This window comes from Sphaerodactylus townsendi, linkage group LG07 (genome assembly GCF_021028975.2).
Source record: "Sphaerodactylus townsendi isolate TG3544 linkage group LG07, MPM_Stown_v2.3, whole genome shotgun sequence".
In the NCBI taxonomy this organism is placed as follows: domain Eukaryota; kingdom Metazoa; phylum Chordata; class Lepidosauria; order Squamata; family Sphaerodactylidae; genus Sphaerodactylus; species Sphaerodactylus townsendi.
The window spans coordinates 26,216,552-26,234,660 of record NC_059431.1 but is presented as its reverse complement, the minus strand read 5'-3'; the positions used below and the strand labels follow the sequence as shown (position 1 = coordinate 26,234,660).

General features: G+C 40.7%; 1 protein-coding gene across 1 annotated transcript in view; it reads right to left on the bottom strand.

Annotated features, from left to right (window-relative positions):
* PARP8 (poly(ADP-ribose) polymerase family member 8) overlaps positions 1 to 18,109 on the bottom strand; it is a 54,296-nt gene that overhangs the window by 14,893 nt on the left and 21,294 nt on the right. Inside the window, exons 9-12 of the mRNA XM_048503530.1 lie at positions 8,180 to 8,272; positions 4,152 to 4,277; positions 2,295 to 2,360; positions 335 to 402 (exon numbers count right to left, since the gene is read on the bottom strand). Of these exons, the coding sequence (XP_048359487.1) occupies positions 335 to 402; positions 2,295 to 2,360; positions 4,152 to 4,277; positions 8,180 to 8,272 (353 nt within the window). The remainder of the gene's footprint in view (positions 1 to 334; positions 403 to 2,294; positions 2,361 to 4,151; positions 4,278 to 8,179; positions 8,273 to 18,109) is intronic.

Genomic DNA, 18,109 nt, shown 5'->3' with positions numbered 1-18,109 from the left:
ACACAGTGACACACAGTAATGCAGCTCAGTGTCACAAGAAAATAATAAGACTTCCTCTCTGCATAACACAGTAAGATCTTACAGGTAGAAGGTGATTCAGTTGTTTCAGGACATGCGCAGAGTTCAAGCAACAATTTCTCTAGTAACAGTGAACAAGGGTGGGGATACACTTTGTGTATCCAGTGAGGAAGGGAATGGGAGGATTACCTTCGAATGCCACAGGGATCTAATTGGTCTCCATATTAAGCAACAGTGTGAATCAGCTAGTGAATCATAACTCTTCAGAATTATGTGCATTTTTAAACAGCTGGCATATTATCTAAGAAGTTCTTACCATTGTAGAAGAGGATGAGCAAGGGGATCTTGTTTGTCCATCTGCTTTTTTATTTCTAAATAAGGTGCCTGAGAAATAATAACAGTGATTAATTATAGTATTATTATTAGTCAAGAGATGTTCTGAAATCTAATTGAAGCTAGTTTGGCCCCTCCTACTCCTGAAATGCTGCAATAAAGTCTACCAATTCATCTTAGGAAGAATTCACAGGCAGCAAGAAAACCAACATCTTTTGGGGGGGCATCTATGCAGCACTGAGAATACCCATTTCCCCCAAAGGATCAAAAAATGTTTAAAGGCAGTTTCCTTTAAAAAACATTCAATATTTATTAGCCAAGGGCTGGCTGTAGAGCAAATTAACATATAGGACAAGCTATAAATAAAATGTAGGGTTCTGCAAACCTAGGAGACCCTAAGCAGAGGGCAAAACTCCACATTCCAGCTTAACCTTGTGTTTTTTAATAATTGGCTGCTGCTGCCTCTGCACAAATTAGGGTCAAAGGGACTTGATTTGCAAGAGAGAAAACTTGGGCATTCCAGTTTCCTCTTGTAATTCCACCACAGGCTGCTTTGCTACCCAGCCCAAGCTCTATATTTGTGTCTGCAAAGAGCACATCCACCCCTGATTTGTGCTGAGAAACAGCAATTCCCCCATTTCATTGAAGTGAGTCAGCTTATAATAAAGAAGCCATCAGTGGAAAGAAACCTTGGGAAATATTAAACAAACATCAACACAAACTAGTCCTCTGAGTATATTGGACTTGTCAGTTTGGTGAAGTCAGGCTTAGTATCAAAGGATTGCAGTAAGAAAAGAGGTGCCCCTACTACATATGATGTAGTCCTGCCCTGTGAAAGCCCTATTGCTAGGTGAAGTGAAAAAGTAGAAAAACTTTACTTAAGGTATGCATTTACATCTGTTAGCAGCACATGAATTATTGGGTCTATTCCCATCTGATGATTTGCTCAGAAAGGAGAAGAAATTACATACTGTGGAACCTCGGTTTTCGCCTGTGATTCGTTCAGAATCATGCGTTGAAAACCGAAATAGGCGTAGTCCAAGGTACGCCATTTGCGCATGCGATCCGAGGTAACCGATGATCACCGAGGCAACAAAACAGCGGGGCCCGACCAGCGAACACCGAAACTGGTGACCTCAGAGGGCAACGTTAACCGAGGTTCCACTGTACATATAATCATGTATGTTTTAAGTTGTCATCTGCCTTGATAGACCTTGTAAGGTCAGAAAGGCCGGACACAAATTTTGTAAAAAAACCCATAATGAATAAATAATGGATTTTATGGGTGATAGTGATAGCCAAAAGACTAGTCCTGCAGTCTTGGAAATCCAGTTCTATAACACATATAGACTTTTGAAAAGAAAGGATATTGGATTTAGCAATAAAACAATCTACACTATTTCCCAAGAAACATGAGCACATTTAACTGGATACTTTGCAGTTGTGTGACATGGGTTGATTATATTCCTTTTACATTTCTACTTTTAAAAACTGTGGAGTAGAATAATTGTAGTGAATTTATATAGTTTACTTTTAACTTTTTTTAAGCCATCATTACACAGATGGTCACAACATTTTTGAGAATAAGTAGGTTTGGCTGTGACAGTGTATTTTTTGAAGTAAGCAAAATGTATGAAACTGGTAGTAACTGATCAGTGTTCCGTGCCACTGATTCCTCATATTAGTCCTTCAACCTCTACCCTTCCTCCATGAAATGAACAGCTTTGCTTATTTCAGTGGGTCTTTGCAAGCTTTATGTGCCTGACTTCTGGTTCACTGATTTTATGTTGGTGTTTGCCAGGTTTGCCAAGTCTGATGGGCTTTCATGTCAGATCTCTATTTAAAAACACAATAAAAAACACAAGTTTACAAACAATGCTATGAAAATCATCACCATGTGCGTCTTCCTACCCGTTAGGGAACAAAACGAGTTTTATGCTTACCTGTGTCATTTCTCTTATAGAAGTAATACTGTCCAGTGCTTTCATGACTCGGTCATAATTCTTCTTCTACAATGAAACAAATGACAACATTTTTGTCCCCCAAATATTATAATTTGTCCAGATGTCCTTACACAGTGTCTTTTTTACATGCGTCTAAGACTTATAATAATGTTCTACTACAATCTCTTATGCATCTGCAAATTCATCTATCACCTTATCCACTGTGCTGGCATGCACGAGCAAGTAATAGCTGCTGAGCTGAAATGGATGGTAATAATAATAGGCTGGATCCCACAGTAATTTCTGCTGACAGAGGAATTTTTGCCAGTGAAACAGGACTTTAAGGAACAAAATGGGGGTTTGGATAAAAATTGGAGAAAAATTGAGAAAACTCTTTCATTCTTCCATTAGCAGATTTTTTTGTAAGACCCAACCCATTTACGGAATTTGAAGACTCTTGCTTGGAAGACAGCCTCCCAATGCTTTTTCCTTCTAGGAGCAGTGAATTGTTATATTGCTGCTTTCTCTTCCTTTAGGAAGCTATAAATGTCATTGTGAGTGACAACAACTATTACTCCAATCTTGACTTTTGTGTCAAACCTATTTATATGCTAGCAACCAACGTACTTCGCACTAAAGAAAGGCAAGACTTCCACATTCAACAGATGTGCAGGGCAATCCTAAGAGAGTCATACTATTCTAAGCCTGTTGATAAAAGTGGGCATAGAAGGGTACAGTTCTGCTGCAGGTAGCTCAGTCGAATAAAGACCAAAGAATGAGCACAGCTGCTCTAGACACATTCCCATCTTTTTGGTGGCCATTTCTATAGCTTGATATTAGCAATATTTTACAAGGCTACATTTGTAATAGTAACAGGTTTTGGAAGGGGTGATCGTTCAGTGGCAGGACAAATCACTTCCACGTATAAGGATTCCTGTTCAGTTTATTGCATAATCAATTTAAAATGTTTACCAGATCTGATCTAGAGTTTAGTTGAGGAGCTTGAATAGCTGTTCCTGCCTCTCAGAATTCTTGAAAAATGAATGGTCCAATTGGGAAGGGGGGTTTGCCACTGGGAAATAGAGCAGGCCAATGTTGGAATTTGCCCTCCCCAGGTACTTACCCCAGTGGAGGGGCAAATCACAGGGGTGTTCTGGAGGTGTGACCTGGGGTTTGGACCTATGCCACCCTTTTGCGGTTGTGTATGCCCACTGAGCCCAATGGGAGGCTTTTTGGTAGTGGGAAGGGATTTTTTTGGCTCCCTGCACCACCAAAAAGCCCTCTAGAGGAGGCAAGGTGGGGCCCAGCAGCACCTGGCTGCCCCCAGCCTTTGGACTGGATTGTAATGATCTAACTTTGCATAATGGTGCTTTTTATACCCTCAAGAAATATTAAGGGCCAGGCTTTGACTGTGTGTAACTATTCAGAATTTCAGATTGTCTTAAACTGGGTCTTGCCCTAACCTGTATGGTCTGGAATAGCCTGATCTCATCAGATCTCAGAAGCGAAGCAGAGTTGGCTAGTACTTGGATGGGAGGCCGCCAAGGAATAACAGGGTCACTATGCAGAGGAAGGAAATGCCAAAGCACCTCTGTTAGTCTTTTGACTTGAAACTCTACTGGGTTGCCATATGTTGGCTTTAGCTTGATGGGACTTTACATACACACAAACCGGGTCCCCGTTCATACATTTTGGATTGTGGTTATAAAAGCTCTTATCCATAGTACTTGCAAGAGGAATTGGAATTGGTGGTCATAAGGTGCACTGTTATGTTTACTGCACACAAAACAAAACCTATAATGTTCTTTGTTTTTAAAGTTTGATGAACATAAAGCAGATAATGGTGAATGCAAATACCCTGGGATTAAAAGCCAGCATCTGAGAGTCATTTGGATCAACGACAGAAGGATATGGCTCAAAAATGACAACTTTCCTAGGTGAATCTAATGCAGAGCGACACATGGACACCAGCAAGTCTACAACCTAGAAAATAAAACACACAAACATGCGTAAATAATTTTGCAGGAAACAATATCATTGATTGGTTCTGTTGGGTTTTCCGGGCTGTGTGGCAGTGGTCTGGTGGATTTTGTTCCTAACGTTTCGCCTGCATCTGTGGCTGGCATCTTCAGAGGTGTATCACAGAGAAAAGTGTTTTTTACTGTGTGTAGAAGGGAAACTTTAGTGTGGTATATTGTGCATGTTCCAGGGTGGGGAACCAATAATTAAGTGTTTGGGTAGAACTTGCTATGCAATGGTGTGGTTGAGTGCATTGTATTGCAGGTGGGGTTATCAGTCTATTTTTTAAGTACTGGGAGCCAGGCTTTGCTAATTTTTGAAGTCCTGGTGTTTGTGAATTTCAATGGCCTCCCTGTGCAGTCTGACATAGTAAGCTTCTGAATTGTCCAGAATTTCAGTGTTCTCAAATAAAATATTATGTCCAGTTTTGTTTAACCCATGATCTGCAACTGCAGATTTTTCAGGATGGTTAAGCCGACAGTGTCTTTCGTGTTCCTTAATACTGGTCTGAATGCTGTGTTTTGTGGTTCCTATGTAGACTTTTCCACAGCTACAGGGTCTACATAGGAACCACAAAATGCAGCATTCAGACCCATATTAAGGATCATGGCCACATAGCCCAGAAAACCCACCAGAACCAGTTGAAACCGGCCGTGAAAGCCTTCGACAATACAATATCATTGATGTTCATCACTGATTCTTAGCCGCTGTGTGCCAAATGCCTATTTCAGCATATCGGGGGATGTTGTACTGGAAGCCCAGCAGCAGGGCACAGAGCCCTCTGCTGCCTTGGAAGCTTGGCTAAGGAGGAGGCTGCCACCCTTCTGAATTGTTCCGTCACCATAACAGATAGTTAGACAGTAATATTGTATTACACCAAGGGTTAGGTGATCTAGGTTCCAGACTTCTAATATCCTAATGCCATGTTTATTGAATGCTCCATTTTGTTGATTGTATTGACTCAGTATATGTAATCCACCTTGAGTCCCTCTGAGGAAGGAAGACTATAACCATCCAATCCAGAGGGCAGGGGGATGAAAGGAGTCCAACCGCCTGGCTTAAGGGGCAAATATACTGGTGGAGAGGACGAACATACCAGCAGGTAGGCACTCTGCAACTCTTCAGTGCCCGACTTGAAAGAAGTTGCCACCTTGGAGCTACACTGGTGTAAAAGGGCACCACAGCTGGGATGGTGGACTAGGGGCATTCCCAGGTGGGAGCTGAGTATAGTCAGCTTCCAAAGACCTTTCAGCCTGGGAATATCTCCAATGCAGCCCTCTGACTTTTTTATATGGAGTTTTCTAAACATGGAGTTTTATATGGAGTTTTCTAGGCATGGAGTTTTATATGGAGTTTTCTAGGCTCCCCTTTTTCCCATTGCTTGCTGTGCTGCCCGGAACTCCATTGGAGGTGGTGCAGCTGTGCTACAACACGACTGGCACTCTAAATTACTACTGATCTAAAAAAACTTAATTCAAAAACTTAATTAGCAAAATGGCTGACACGCTTACGGATCTGTTATCAGAAAAATTCAGAAAATGAAGACTTTTCTTTTTTTAAAAAAACCCCTATTTTTTCCACTTATTCGCATGCTAGAAAGGGATTTCGATTAATTGTATCGTAGCAAGCACTTTTTGCTAAGGAATATTGACGAACACTGAAATTCAATATCACAAACATATTATTATTTAATGACACGGCTTGAAATTCAAGTATTATTTGCATAATCCTTCCGTCTTTCTGACAACCGTTCTTCAATTTAAAAAGGTTCACTCCAATAGTTAAAAAATATAAGAGAGCTTTTGATTAACATGTCCCTTCGGTTCTGCCTACCATTTCAGATGGACTCTGATTCATGCCAAGAAAAAAAATGCTAAAATCTTTATGCTAAGATTTCCAGAGGAATTCATTTTTTTAAAAAAATGTTATTTTGAGAACAGAAATTAAAGTGAAAAGCATCACATAGTGGAAGCAGATCTGAGCTGCTTCCTTTTTCTTCCTCTGCTCACTTGGCATGAATGAATAATCTAGTTGCCAGTGATCCACAGGGCATAATGTAGAATTTATTGCTACAAAGCATGAATTTAAATCCCCGTTCAGCCAAGAAACCGCTGGGCAGTTCTAGACAAGTACAGGAAAGCAGCTTTCTAAGGTGACCTGGATGCTTCAGCCAACTCACCCAGTGGAATCCTAGAACAGACCTTGCCAAGGTAATTAAGTCTGAATTAGAATAAGGCCAGCGGTGTTTGCATTGAAGCTTAGCAAAAGACTGACTGAAAACAGAAACTGAAGGTACAGACCAGCTGCAATGGAGGAAGATTTGCGTCTTCAAATGTGGATCCTCACAATCATATCAAAAGTGGTGGTGGGCACAGGTCCTCACCCACTAATGCCTATTAGATATAACAATCGGGGGACCTGCAAGGACTTGCATATCATCCCCCCCCCAAGTATTTTCTGTTTCTCTTCTCTGGAAGTCTCTGTATCTTCTCACCTTTTCCTGCTTGCTTCTCTCTTTACCACCCATCAGCAAAAATACCTTTATCTTACCCCATCACCGGTCTTGAATTTTACCTCCTTCCCTCCCCCTGGCAGATTCCATGGCACATTGTGCAATGCTGGATGCCAAGTCAGGTCCAGTTCTGTTGTGGTGGATGGGTCCAGGTGCACAGTGGAGAGGACTTTCATGAGGACTTCCAGGGGGCACCCCCCTTATCTACCTTCCCATATACTTCCTCTTTCCCTCTTCTAGGCAATGTAGTCATGTGTATTTAAGATTATTCCATGGCCTTGGTTGGCTGGGGGCAATGAGACTGGCCGGTAGAAAAAAAGGCATGCACAGGGAAAGGACAAGTTGTATTTGGGTGCCCCACTGATTGATCTCGGTTGCTAATGCCTCTCCAGGAGAGTGGCCCACTAGGAACTTTCCCCTGTCAACTAAATGGTCACTGTGCCCCTGTCCTGACTTCAAGTAGCCAGTAATCAATTTTAACCCAGTTCAAGTGGATTCAGGATGAGCTTTTGTATGACACTAATCTTGCCACCAGATGAGTGAACCACAAACTTGTGTTTGGTGATTAAACAAGCCCTGGCATTTTTGTTGGTCAGCGGGAAGAGAATTCATGAGAATTACCTGTGACGGAATTGGGGTTGATGTGTACGTGTAAAGTTCTTCAAAAAATGAAATAAAAATTTGAACCCAAGCAATTATTGGTTGAAATCTAAGCACTTCTATTAAAGCTCAAACTAATAAAACCACTGATATCTGGGTTTTGGATTCCTCAGGCAAAATTAAAATGTCATACAACAACACAATAAAATGTTGGCAATAACTGGGTGATAGCCAGCATGGTGTACTGCAGGGGTCTGCAACCTGCGGCTCTCCAGATGTTCAGGGAAGGGGATGATGGGATTTGAGATCCATGAACATCTGGAGAGCCGCAGGTTGCAGACCCCTGGTGTAGTGGTTCAAGTGTTGGACTAGGATCCGGGATCAGGTTCGAATCCCCATTCGACGATGGAGATTTGCTTGGTGACCTTGAGCCAGTCACACACACTCAGCCTCGACCCTGGCAAATATTTGGAAGGAATACCAGGGGCATGAGGCAGAGGTACACAATTTATTTATTTATTTATTTTTATATTTATACCTTGCCCTACCCCACAGGGCTCAAAGCAGCTTACAATGACATAAAGCCTAAAATCATACATAAAATACCTCTGAACCTCTCTTGCCTTGAAAACTCTGTGAGGTTTCCATAAGTCAGTTGTGGCATGACAGCAAAACGCATGCACACACAATAACTGGGCAGAGGACACAAGCATCACCCGTATGTATGTATGTACATGTATGCATTACACTTTACCTGAGCCCCTGTTGCAATTTCATCCGCAGCTTCGTTCATCACTCCTAGAGTTTGGAAAGCAAACACACACAGCTCCCGCTCACACACAGTAGGCTAAAACACAGAAAGGGAAGGGGGAGAAAACAAGACAATCTGTGTGTGATTTGCAGTGACATTTACATCCCACCAGCAAAACACCTGTCACCCTTACAGCAAGGCTCATGTACTGTGCAGACTGTTCCAGGTACATGTAGAGCATCACAATCATCCTGTGATGGGTGCCTTAGTCCTCCGGCTTCAGAATGAACACAGGTAAAATTATTTATTGTCCAAAAATTGTGAGAAACCAATTGTAACCCCAAGCTCATTCTAAGATTCATCCCTATCGCATTCCAAATGATATGCTGAAAGAAAACAAGGGGAAACCGTCTCCCAAAATTTGCAGCCTTCCTCTTCCTGTGGTGCATTTTTCTTTCCCTTTCTCCTAAGACATACCTGGCAGCCAGGGAAAGGAGGCCCAGCATCCTGGAAAGCACAGGTGCTTGTCAAGGCTTTTTACCTTCTAGCCTGATCAGACTAGTACGTTTTCCAACCAGCTGCATTTTATGAACTGTTTCTTGAAGCTTGTTGGACTCTGGAGCAGTCAGAAGAACAAAACTAGGAGAACAGTTCCTCTCATGCAATTCTTGCATGTTCAGGATTTATAGTTTTCTTCATTCACAACACTTTTACGTTTGCCCAGGATTCAGATAACCATCTGAGTTTCCAGTGCTCAGCCGTTTGTAAAATACTGCTTTTGCTTTTTTCTTTGAAGAACATTATGCCAGAAACCACTGAATGTGCTACCACTGCACTCTTCTTTATGCCTTTCGTTGTCACAAGGGTGGCCAAGGAATGCATCTTACTCTCTTCAAAAAGTCAGATGCTCAGCAGAAATGAAAACAGAACAGAACAAAAATTGCACCTAATGACATAGGAAACAAATAAAAGAGGATTCCGCTGGAGGAAATTGTCACACCAGGGCTGCATCAACTACTCTTCCTTTAAAAAAAAAGCTTTCAGTAGTTTCTTTTTGCAGGACTATTTTTTAAGCTCAATGTCTGCCTGATGGCTACAGCCCTGAAATATTTTCACAGAGATTGCTTTAGAAGAGCCATCATCTTTCAAGTCCAATATAACGTTACACCTTTGATTTATCTCATCTGCTGTGTTACGTTGAATTAGGCACCAGATGAAGCTTCACACTATCCAATTCACTGTACCATGGCACACTAGACAAAAAGTGTTTATTACCTCTGTAGTCGATGATGTTTGTATGCTTCAGGTGACAACCTGAACTAAAGGCCTCAAATTAGTTACAGTAGTTTTGACCCCTCGGCAGCTTTGGATTAACCATTAAGCATAATAAGCATGTGCTCAGGGAACCAAGGGGAAAGGGCACCACCACAGAAACCAAAAAAAGGGCACCACCACCACACAAAAATTACCATGGCTGAAAAAGGGACACCACCACCATTACAAAAAGTTAGTTCAAGTTCAGGTGAACTAGGGTCCCACAGTCCTCTGGCACATAGATGCATATCTTACAGACAGAAACACAGCCAATTCTGTTACCTAGCTTAACAGTTAGAATATTTTTAAAGTAGCAGTGGGGAATAACTCAGCTTGGCAGTGCGAGAGGCAGACTAGGTGGGATCTTTTAGACAGCTATACCAGAATTGGCTTTTAAAACGTTCCTCAGAGAATGCACAAGAGACCAAATTGTAGTTTAAATATTTTTATAAGTTTTTGTTGCAAACATTCATACAGTGAGACATGGAGAAGTATACACACAGTTCCTATGAGATATAATCAGGGAGGAAAAATAGGTTTGGATGATAGATTGGGGAAGGGAAGCAACGGGGACTAGACGTTACCTAAGTTCAGCTGAAGAAGTCTTGAAGAAGGAAAGGGTTCCTATGCCAGCATGGGAATCCAAGCAGAGGATGATATCATGTCTCAAACCAACTATACCAAGAGAGGTTTAGCCAGTAAAGAGCACTGAGTCTAGGGTAAATGGTACTTTTATACCCCTTTGCGCAGTGTGGGGCGGGAGCTAGTAAGTTTCAGTTTCGTTTTCCTGGATCTTTTGGGATTTCCATGCTGGGATTGCTGGTTTGAGCTAATCAATGGCTCATCTATTATGTCTAAGTACCGGGAAAATGGAGCCAATTGTTTCTTGATTGTATCAGTGTTAATCTTGAATGACTCTTACAAAGTTACTCTTTAGAGTCTCTGCCCATGTATTCAAATTTGGCTGAGGCTTTGAGTGGATCAGGAAGAGAATGATTGTTAATGAAATGGTTCTAAAAGGCAGAGGAAATGTTAAGCCTGGTATCAGGGAATTCTCCAGGTTCTTTGTCAGTGAACTTCTTTGGTGGGGTGTGGTAATTAAGATACAGTCCATGAGACTTCCAGCCTTAGTTATCTGGAATAACTCAATTAGTGTTTTAATTCTGCCAGCAGGCATTTCTGCACTTGGTCTGTTTTTGGTTTGGACTTCTGCTACACACAAACAAATATTAGAGTTGGCATTTGCCAGTACATATTGCAGGAATAATAATATGCAATCCATATTTCAACAATGTGGGTATGAAGGGTAGGGCAACAATACCCTTAACTAAGATGCATAAAGATTGACATGTCTGTGATATATATATAATTGTGATATATATATAACTGTGATATATATATAATTTACATACATATATTATCACAGTGTAACTTTAAATTTTTTTATTTGCATTGTTTCCTTATGGTAATTTAAAATATAAATTATTGAAAAATTTCATTTTTCTACTGCCCAGCCCTAGTTATTAACAAATAAATTGCTTTTTTGTTATAAAGTATTAAATACTTGAAATAAAAAACAGGCTATATTGTGAATATAAATTGTGAAATCTGATCAGTTTGGCCTGTAAGTAAACTGAATTATGAATCATGCAAATGGAAAGTCTGGGGTAGCAAGGCTGGACTGTGCTTCAGGCATCAGTCGGACTTAATCCAGCTATGCTCCTGTGTTCTATGGGCCCAGCCCTGAAGCTATCCCCTAGCAAGTAAAGGAACCTCTGTGCAGCTGACAACACTTCTGAGGCCAGGAAGGAGAAGCGGAATTTAGCAGCCTGGTCTCTTGCCTTGAAAACCCTATGGGGATACCAGAAGCTGGCTGTGATTTGAGGGGGTGTGGAGGGAGAAACGTACCAGCCCAGAGCAAGTCATCTGATTTGCCCTGACAGTTTCTCAAAGCTTTACGAACCTTGGCCAGGCAAACTACAAAGACACTAATAAGGCTACAACATGACTGGCACTCTAAATGACTATTGATCTAAAAACAAAGAGTATACAGAAGGGAATCCTAATCTCGCTGCAGGTGTCATGGGGGGTGGGGATGGGGAGGAAACATTAACAGCTTTCTGATTTCCTCTAAGAAACTATTTTTTTCTCAATGATGACCAGTCTTGCAGACATTCAGCCTTTTGCTCCCTACCAGTGAGGACATTGGCCTTTTTTCTTGAGATCTTTTTAAAAAAGAGTTGACATTTTTAAAGAAAATTGAACAACTTTTTATGGTGTGACTATGAATGCTACTGAGTGAGCACACTTTTCATGAGGCAGAAGAAAAATGACCAATCCTGTTGCAACCAACGGTTGTGTTCACAGTTGATGAAAAGCCTCACCTGTGAGGAATTCTATACAGATGAAATTACACTGAAAAGGTTCTTGGTTTAGCCTTCACTGGGTCAGTTGAGAAAGCTATTTTTGTTTTTATGGTTTCATGATGTTATCATTCCTATGGACTTCAGTTTGTGTTGTTTCTGTTAATGTTATCAGTGATTCTTTCACCTGATTTTACACTATTGACTAGCAATAGATGCAAAAATAACACTGAAAAAACACATGAATGTAGGGACAATTTGCTGTGAGGAAACAGATGGGAAAAGTAACAATTCATGAGTTTGTTTCTCTCATGGGAAGAATGAAATCAAAATGGCAATATTCTGAGAGTACCAGGAAGCTTTCAAAATTTGGTCATCACTCTTCACAAAGCACACAATTGCGACAGCTGCCAGGGACACAAAATGCAGGTGCAATGTAGCAGTTACAGTGCTGGACTAGAATCCAGGAGATCCATTTTGCCCAAATTTCCCTACTTTGCCATGGAAGTTCACTGGAGGCAGGTGGACCAGCCATTTCCTTTCATTCTAACCTACCTTTTAATTTATTTATAATATTTCTATGCTGCCTTTGCATCCAGAATGGCAAACAATAAAAAAAACCACAAGCTTTAAAAATACACAGATATGAAATAGTTCAAAACAACACTTACAATCTAGTTCAGAATAGGTTATGGGAGCAGCATAAGACTATACAAATGTGTTTGCTCACCCCACCAGCAATAAGGAGGATGTTGGTGTGGCTGGGTACAGGCTGGGGGGCGTGGCTGGGGTGGGGTCAACAGCAGTCATCTTCCATCAGACTTCTGGCCTAAGAACCCCCCTAGCACAGCCCTCTGCAAACATGTGGTGTAAGTCATTTTTTTCCAATGGACTTTTTTTAGGTGGCAGCAGGGTTATTTTTTTCAATTTAATACAGAAACCGAACAGGTTAAAATATTTATGGTAAGTTGGATGCAAAATTTTAGAGAAGAAATATCTCCTACAATGACAAACCTTAAGGATGAAGGATATAAAATTTACAGCCAATCAAACTTTAAGAGAAAGTTGGTATAAGATGTTTCACAGGTGGCAAATCACTGGAAAGGATATGAAGAAGATGGACAAGGATTATAAAGGGAAATGCTGGAAATGCAAAGAAGTGGATGGTACTCTCTACCACATGAGGTGATTGCATAGAAAGGCAAAAAAACAGAAACACATGCTGAAATACAGACAATTTTTAAAATTAAATTTACTATGGATGCCAAATGTATGCAATTAGGCACACTGCTAAAAAAATCCAAAAATTTCAAAATAACTGTTTTGATATATGATAACGATAGCTAGATTTATACTTCCAGCAAAATGGAAAGCAGAAGAATGTCTATGCCAAGAGAAAGTAAACTAGCTGAATATGCAGTAATGGCAAAGCTAAATAGCTGTGTGAATAGGAGTCCAATTAAAGAATCCCAAGACAAGTGGAAAGCATATTACTTATACTATTTTTCAAAAAAGTGGGGAGCAGTAAAAGAGGATGATGAAACTATGTACATAAAATTATTATTAATCCTCATGCTATATTGAAAAAGGCCCCAAATTAAAAACTATTAATAGACTATAATAATATAATAGATTATAATAATATAATAGCGCATGATTTTTTTTATTTTTGGCAAATATCTTTACAAATCTATAATAATATTATCAGTCTTTCTCAACTATCTTCTTAACTATTTTATTTTGCTATAATCCATCATATAGTATTATTTAATATTATTAGCAGGTATATCAAATATGATATAGGGTACTTTATGAGTTTCATTAGATTAATATGATAATCATTCCATGTTCACTATTATACTATTCTTTATTGTTTTTCACAATTATTAATATGTATTGTTTATTAGATTACAATGTGTAATATTATATGTGTAAATCTTTGTTTCTTTTTCTTATTTTGCTACCATTGTAATTGTTGTTTTGATTCTCCTTTCATTTTTCTGTTCTCTTCATATCTATAAAATATATTTTTAAGAAAGTAAGGTCAATCAGACACAAGTCAGTCACTGGATCTATTCATTCTGATGTTGAGCAACTCTAATGCCTGCCAAACAGGTTTGCAGTGTTGTTGTTTGTTTTTTTTGCAAAACTGTCCATTCCCTGAAATGTTGCCAATCCAAACAGATCGGCAGCCATAAAAAACACCAAATGGGAGGATTTAAAAAAAAACAACAACATTTATTTCTGACTGGTTGATATGATTTCTGACTGTCAATTCAAACAATGTCCTGCCAAACAGAATACTGGCATAATGAAGAGGTGGAATAAAACTCTATTGGCTTAGTGACAGACCAAGGAGGAAGGGATGAGTCAATGTTCAGCTCTTGTGGACCTTCCTTACATGTTGAGGGCTTTGCTGATCATCACTTTGAGTCCAGAAAGGAACTTCCCTCCAGGTCACACTGGCCAGGGATCTTAGAGGTTTTTCACCTCCTTCTGGTTATACAGCAGGGGTGACTGGATGATGTGTGTGGGGTGGGAGGTAGTTGTAAACTTCCTGTGTTGTACTGGGGTCGTACTACATGACCCTTGAGGCCTTTTCCATCTCTATGTTTCTGTGTTGCTAAATACTGATTGGGCTGTGTTATACCACTAGGAAGGAATAGTTGAAGCAACCTGCTGACAAACAAGTCGGCAAATATTCCATTGGAAAAGAAAGCAGCTACCTGACCACAGCTGGAGAAGAGTAGTTCAAACAGTTTGATCAACCCGGGCACCTGCAGAGGTCTGACAAATTTGTCCTGCCTCCCCTTCCTTCCAACTCCCCCTCCCAAACTAGCATTCAAAATACAAGCTAAACAGCTAAGTTAACAAATGGGAGGAGAGTGGAGATGTTTTGCTGTGAAGCCAGCCCACATTCGTTTTGATTTAGGGACAATCCAGACAGCCGACTTTTGACTTGGCTGGGCTCCCTGTGACAACACTGAAGAACTTTTGCCAGGAACAGGAGCTGCCAATGGCAAAGCAGTTTATCTGTTGCAATCAGTAACCAGGAAACATCATTGTGAAAAGGTCAGAATTTTCACACTGTGATTTATTTAGGGTCCTGTCTGAGACAGCCACTTCTCATGGCAGAGGACTTGAATAATGTCCTTAGGAGATAGGGGAGGTCTACATATGGTGCAACCAGTAGCTGTTTTCTTTTTTTTAAAGAAGACTCATGGATTTGGATCAGGACCATGGCATGGGGGAAAGGAGTTAAGAACCCTTAACACCATTTTTGACTAGTTGAAATTACCTTATGGGAGACCTACTTGCCTCACTGGGGCAAACATAAAAGTCCTATATGTTTATCAGGGTCACTGTGTTTGTCCACTGAGGTTAATAAAAGGTGTCATGCAAGGTGTGTTTGGGTAGGCATTGTTTGTCTGTGAAAAGGTTGGCTAGGGCAACATTCTTAGAAGAAATTGGCACATCTATATCAAAGGGGAAAGAAGAGTAGGGAGAGGAAGGAATGCCAGCCATTATGAGAAATGCTAAGTTCAGAATCAGGCTCAAAATAAATTGAGTTCAATTTTTTTTTTGGCAAATAGCTCATCCAAGCTTGGAGGGATTCATCACATCTTTTGAAATCAATGCACTTTAGAGCTAGTAGCTACAGAGGTAGTAAAAGTAATAAATAGGGATGTGGAATAATGCAGTGTAACCTGATCTCGTCAGATTTTGGAAGCACAGTAGGGGCAGTACACCAAAGTAGGGAGAACACCAAGGTAGACTCTGCAGAGGAAGGCAATGGCAAACCACCTCAAAGTCTCCTTTGTCTTGAAAGCCCCTTACTGGAGTTGCCATAAAATGGTTGTGACTTGATGGCACCTTACACACACACAGAAAGCAACAGATACTCTTCATGATAGAATCAAGATAGAGCAAGGAGTTATTTTGGATGCTTTTGCCATTAGGGATAACATTAGGGCTACATACATTCTGCCAACACAGAAACTGATACACAATTGGGTATCAAGCAGGAATTCCAGCAGAATAAAAATTAAGCAACCCATCCCTCCCCAGCATGTTTTGGTTGAATCACAACACCACACATGTCTAACAGGCAGGAAATTTTGAGGCCTGCAGTGAAAAGTGGCCCTGACCTGGATAGTCCAGGCTAGCCTGATTGGTCAAATATCAGAAGATAACAGGGTCAGCCCTGGCTAGTATTTGGTTGGGAGACCTCCAAGGAATACCAAAGTTGTGACATAGAGGCAGGCAATGGCAAACTATCTCTTCCTCTGAAAACCACACCAGGGGTCTTTACAAGTCACCTGTGACTTGACAGCAAAAAAAGACAATGGAAAATGAGGCTAGATCAGGGGTGTCCAACTCTGGTGGTTCAGATGTTCATGGACTACAATTCCAATCAGCCCCTACCATGCCAGGAGGGGCTGATGGGAATTGTAGTTCATGAACATCTGAAGCGCCAGAGTTGGACACCCCTGGGCTAGATGGATAAGAAGTCAACACAGTGAATGGTTAGAACGCTAGACTTGGGTCTGGGAGACTCATAATTAGGATACTTGGGGGGGGGAAACATCTGTGGGAATAACTGCTCAGCAGAAAGGTATTTTCAAAAGCTTGTCCAGAGAAATCTTTAACTTAATTTATGCTGCAATTTCAATTGAACTGTCTTTTAAAGGGCAAATTACACACCCTTGCCTTTTTAAAATTAAGCTTAAATCTTCTATACATTTATTTGCAGAAGGAAGGGGTTGGGAGAGATGCGGAAAATCAACTCCCCCACTGGCAGTTTGCTCAGGTCAAGCTGCGGATTGTCTCTTCTTCAATTTTTAATCTTCTTCATTGTTATTCTGAGATTCTTTTGAAGCCATTGATCTGAAGGAAGAAGGCAGCTAGCAAGTTTTGGCTATGTGGGAAGAAACTGAATGAGAAATCCTGCTTCCCTGAGGTCCCACTCAAAGAGCCATGCCTAACGGGCAAAATCGAAATGAAAATATCCCACAAGTCTTGCTTGAACAGAGACAGATGCTGGAATGAAGGTGGCGAGAAATTCATCCTGCATATCAAACTCAAAGCATGCTGTAGTTATGGTACGTGTGTCAGCTGTTCTGGCTCTCTCTTCCTGCCACAAAATCTTCGACCTCAGGGACATTATTTTTTGGAATGCAAAAGGTAGCCCAGGTGGACCTAACAGCTGAGCCACTGCCTAGTGATGCACAGAGATATACCTGGTCCTGGTGACCAAGAGTCTGTTTACTTGGTTGCTATTGCTGACCCATTTCACAGGACACACACTCTATTTAAACACAGGACTCTTAACAATCTGCCTTGCACAAACTATATACTCCTTACTTTTTGCTTGGCAACATGTGTATGGCCTCTTGCTTATTTCCTCTCTCTGTCCCCCAAATATTAATTACTTTTTGCTTTGGGGAGGGGGTATTGTGTGTTAGTAAGGTCACGGCTACAATCCCTGAAATTTCTAGTTAAAAGGTTTTAGACAGCACAGGTTAGGAAATACCTTTCTTTGCCTGCTACCTTAGACAGTCTAGTTTTCACTGTCCCTAGGACAGGGATAAATTAAAATCCTATATTTTTGTTTGTTTTTTTACATGTATCTACACCAAGGGCAGGCAACAACTCCAGAGGGTCTCAAACAAACATATTTCATCCGACAAGAGTATTTTATTACAACTGCTAAAAGCCTGGATCCAAGACCTTGTCTGTGGGGAAAAAATTAAAAAAGCAAGACCACAGGCATCTGAAGAAAACCAAATGCACTACTAACTGAACAATGAAAGGGAGCCCTATAGACAGTCCCACCAGCTTAGCCTTATTTTTTGTCCTCTGAAATCTGGAAGGAATGATCCTCCCTGCCCCTATCTGTCTCACCTTCATGTATGATTAATGAAGGACGGCAGAAAAAAGTATTGGGATGACAATACTAGTCCACATGACAGTGTTTTATTTAGTTTTTTGAATTACTGAGAAAATGCTTTGGGGTGGGGATGTCATGTATCAGTAACATCACAGCTATAATTCCTGAAATCTCTAGTTAAAAGATCTTCGACAGCACATGTTAGGAAATACCTTTCTTTGGCTGATACCCTGGGCAAGTCAGAGTAGACAACATAGCACTATATGGACCGGTGTTTTGACCTGATGAAGGGGTCAGGGACAAACCAGGTATGACCTTTTGAGAGATATACATGAATCATTCTGTGTTATAAAGTGGAACACAGGG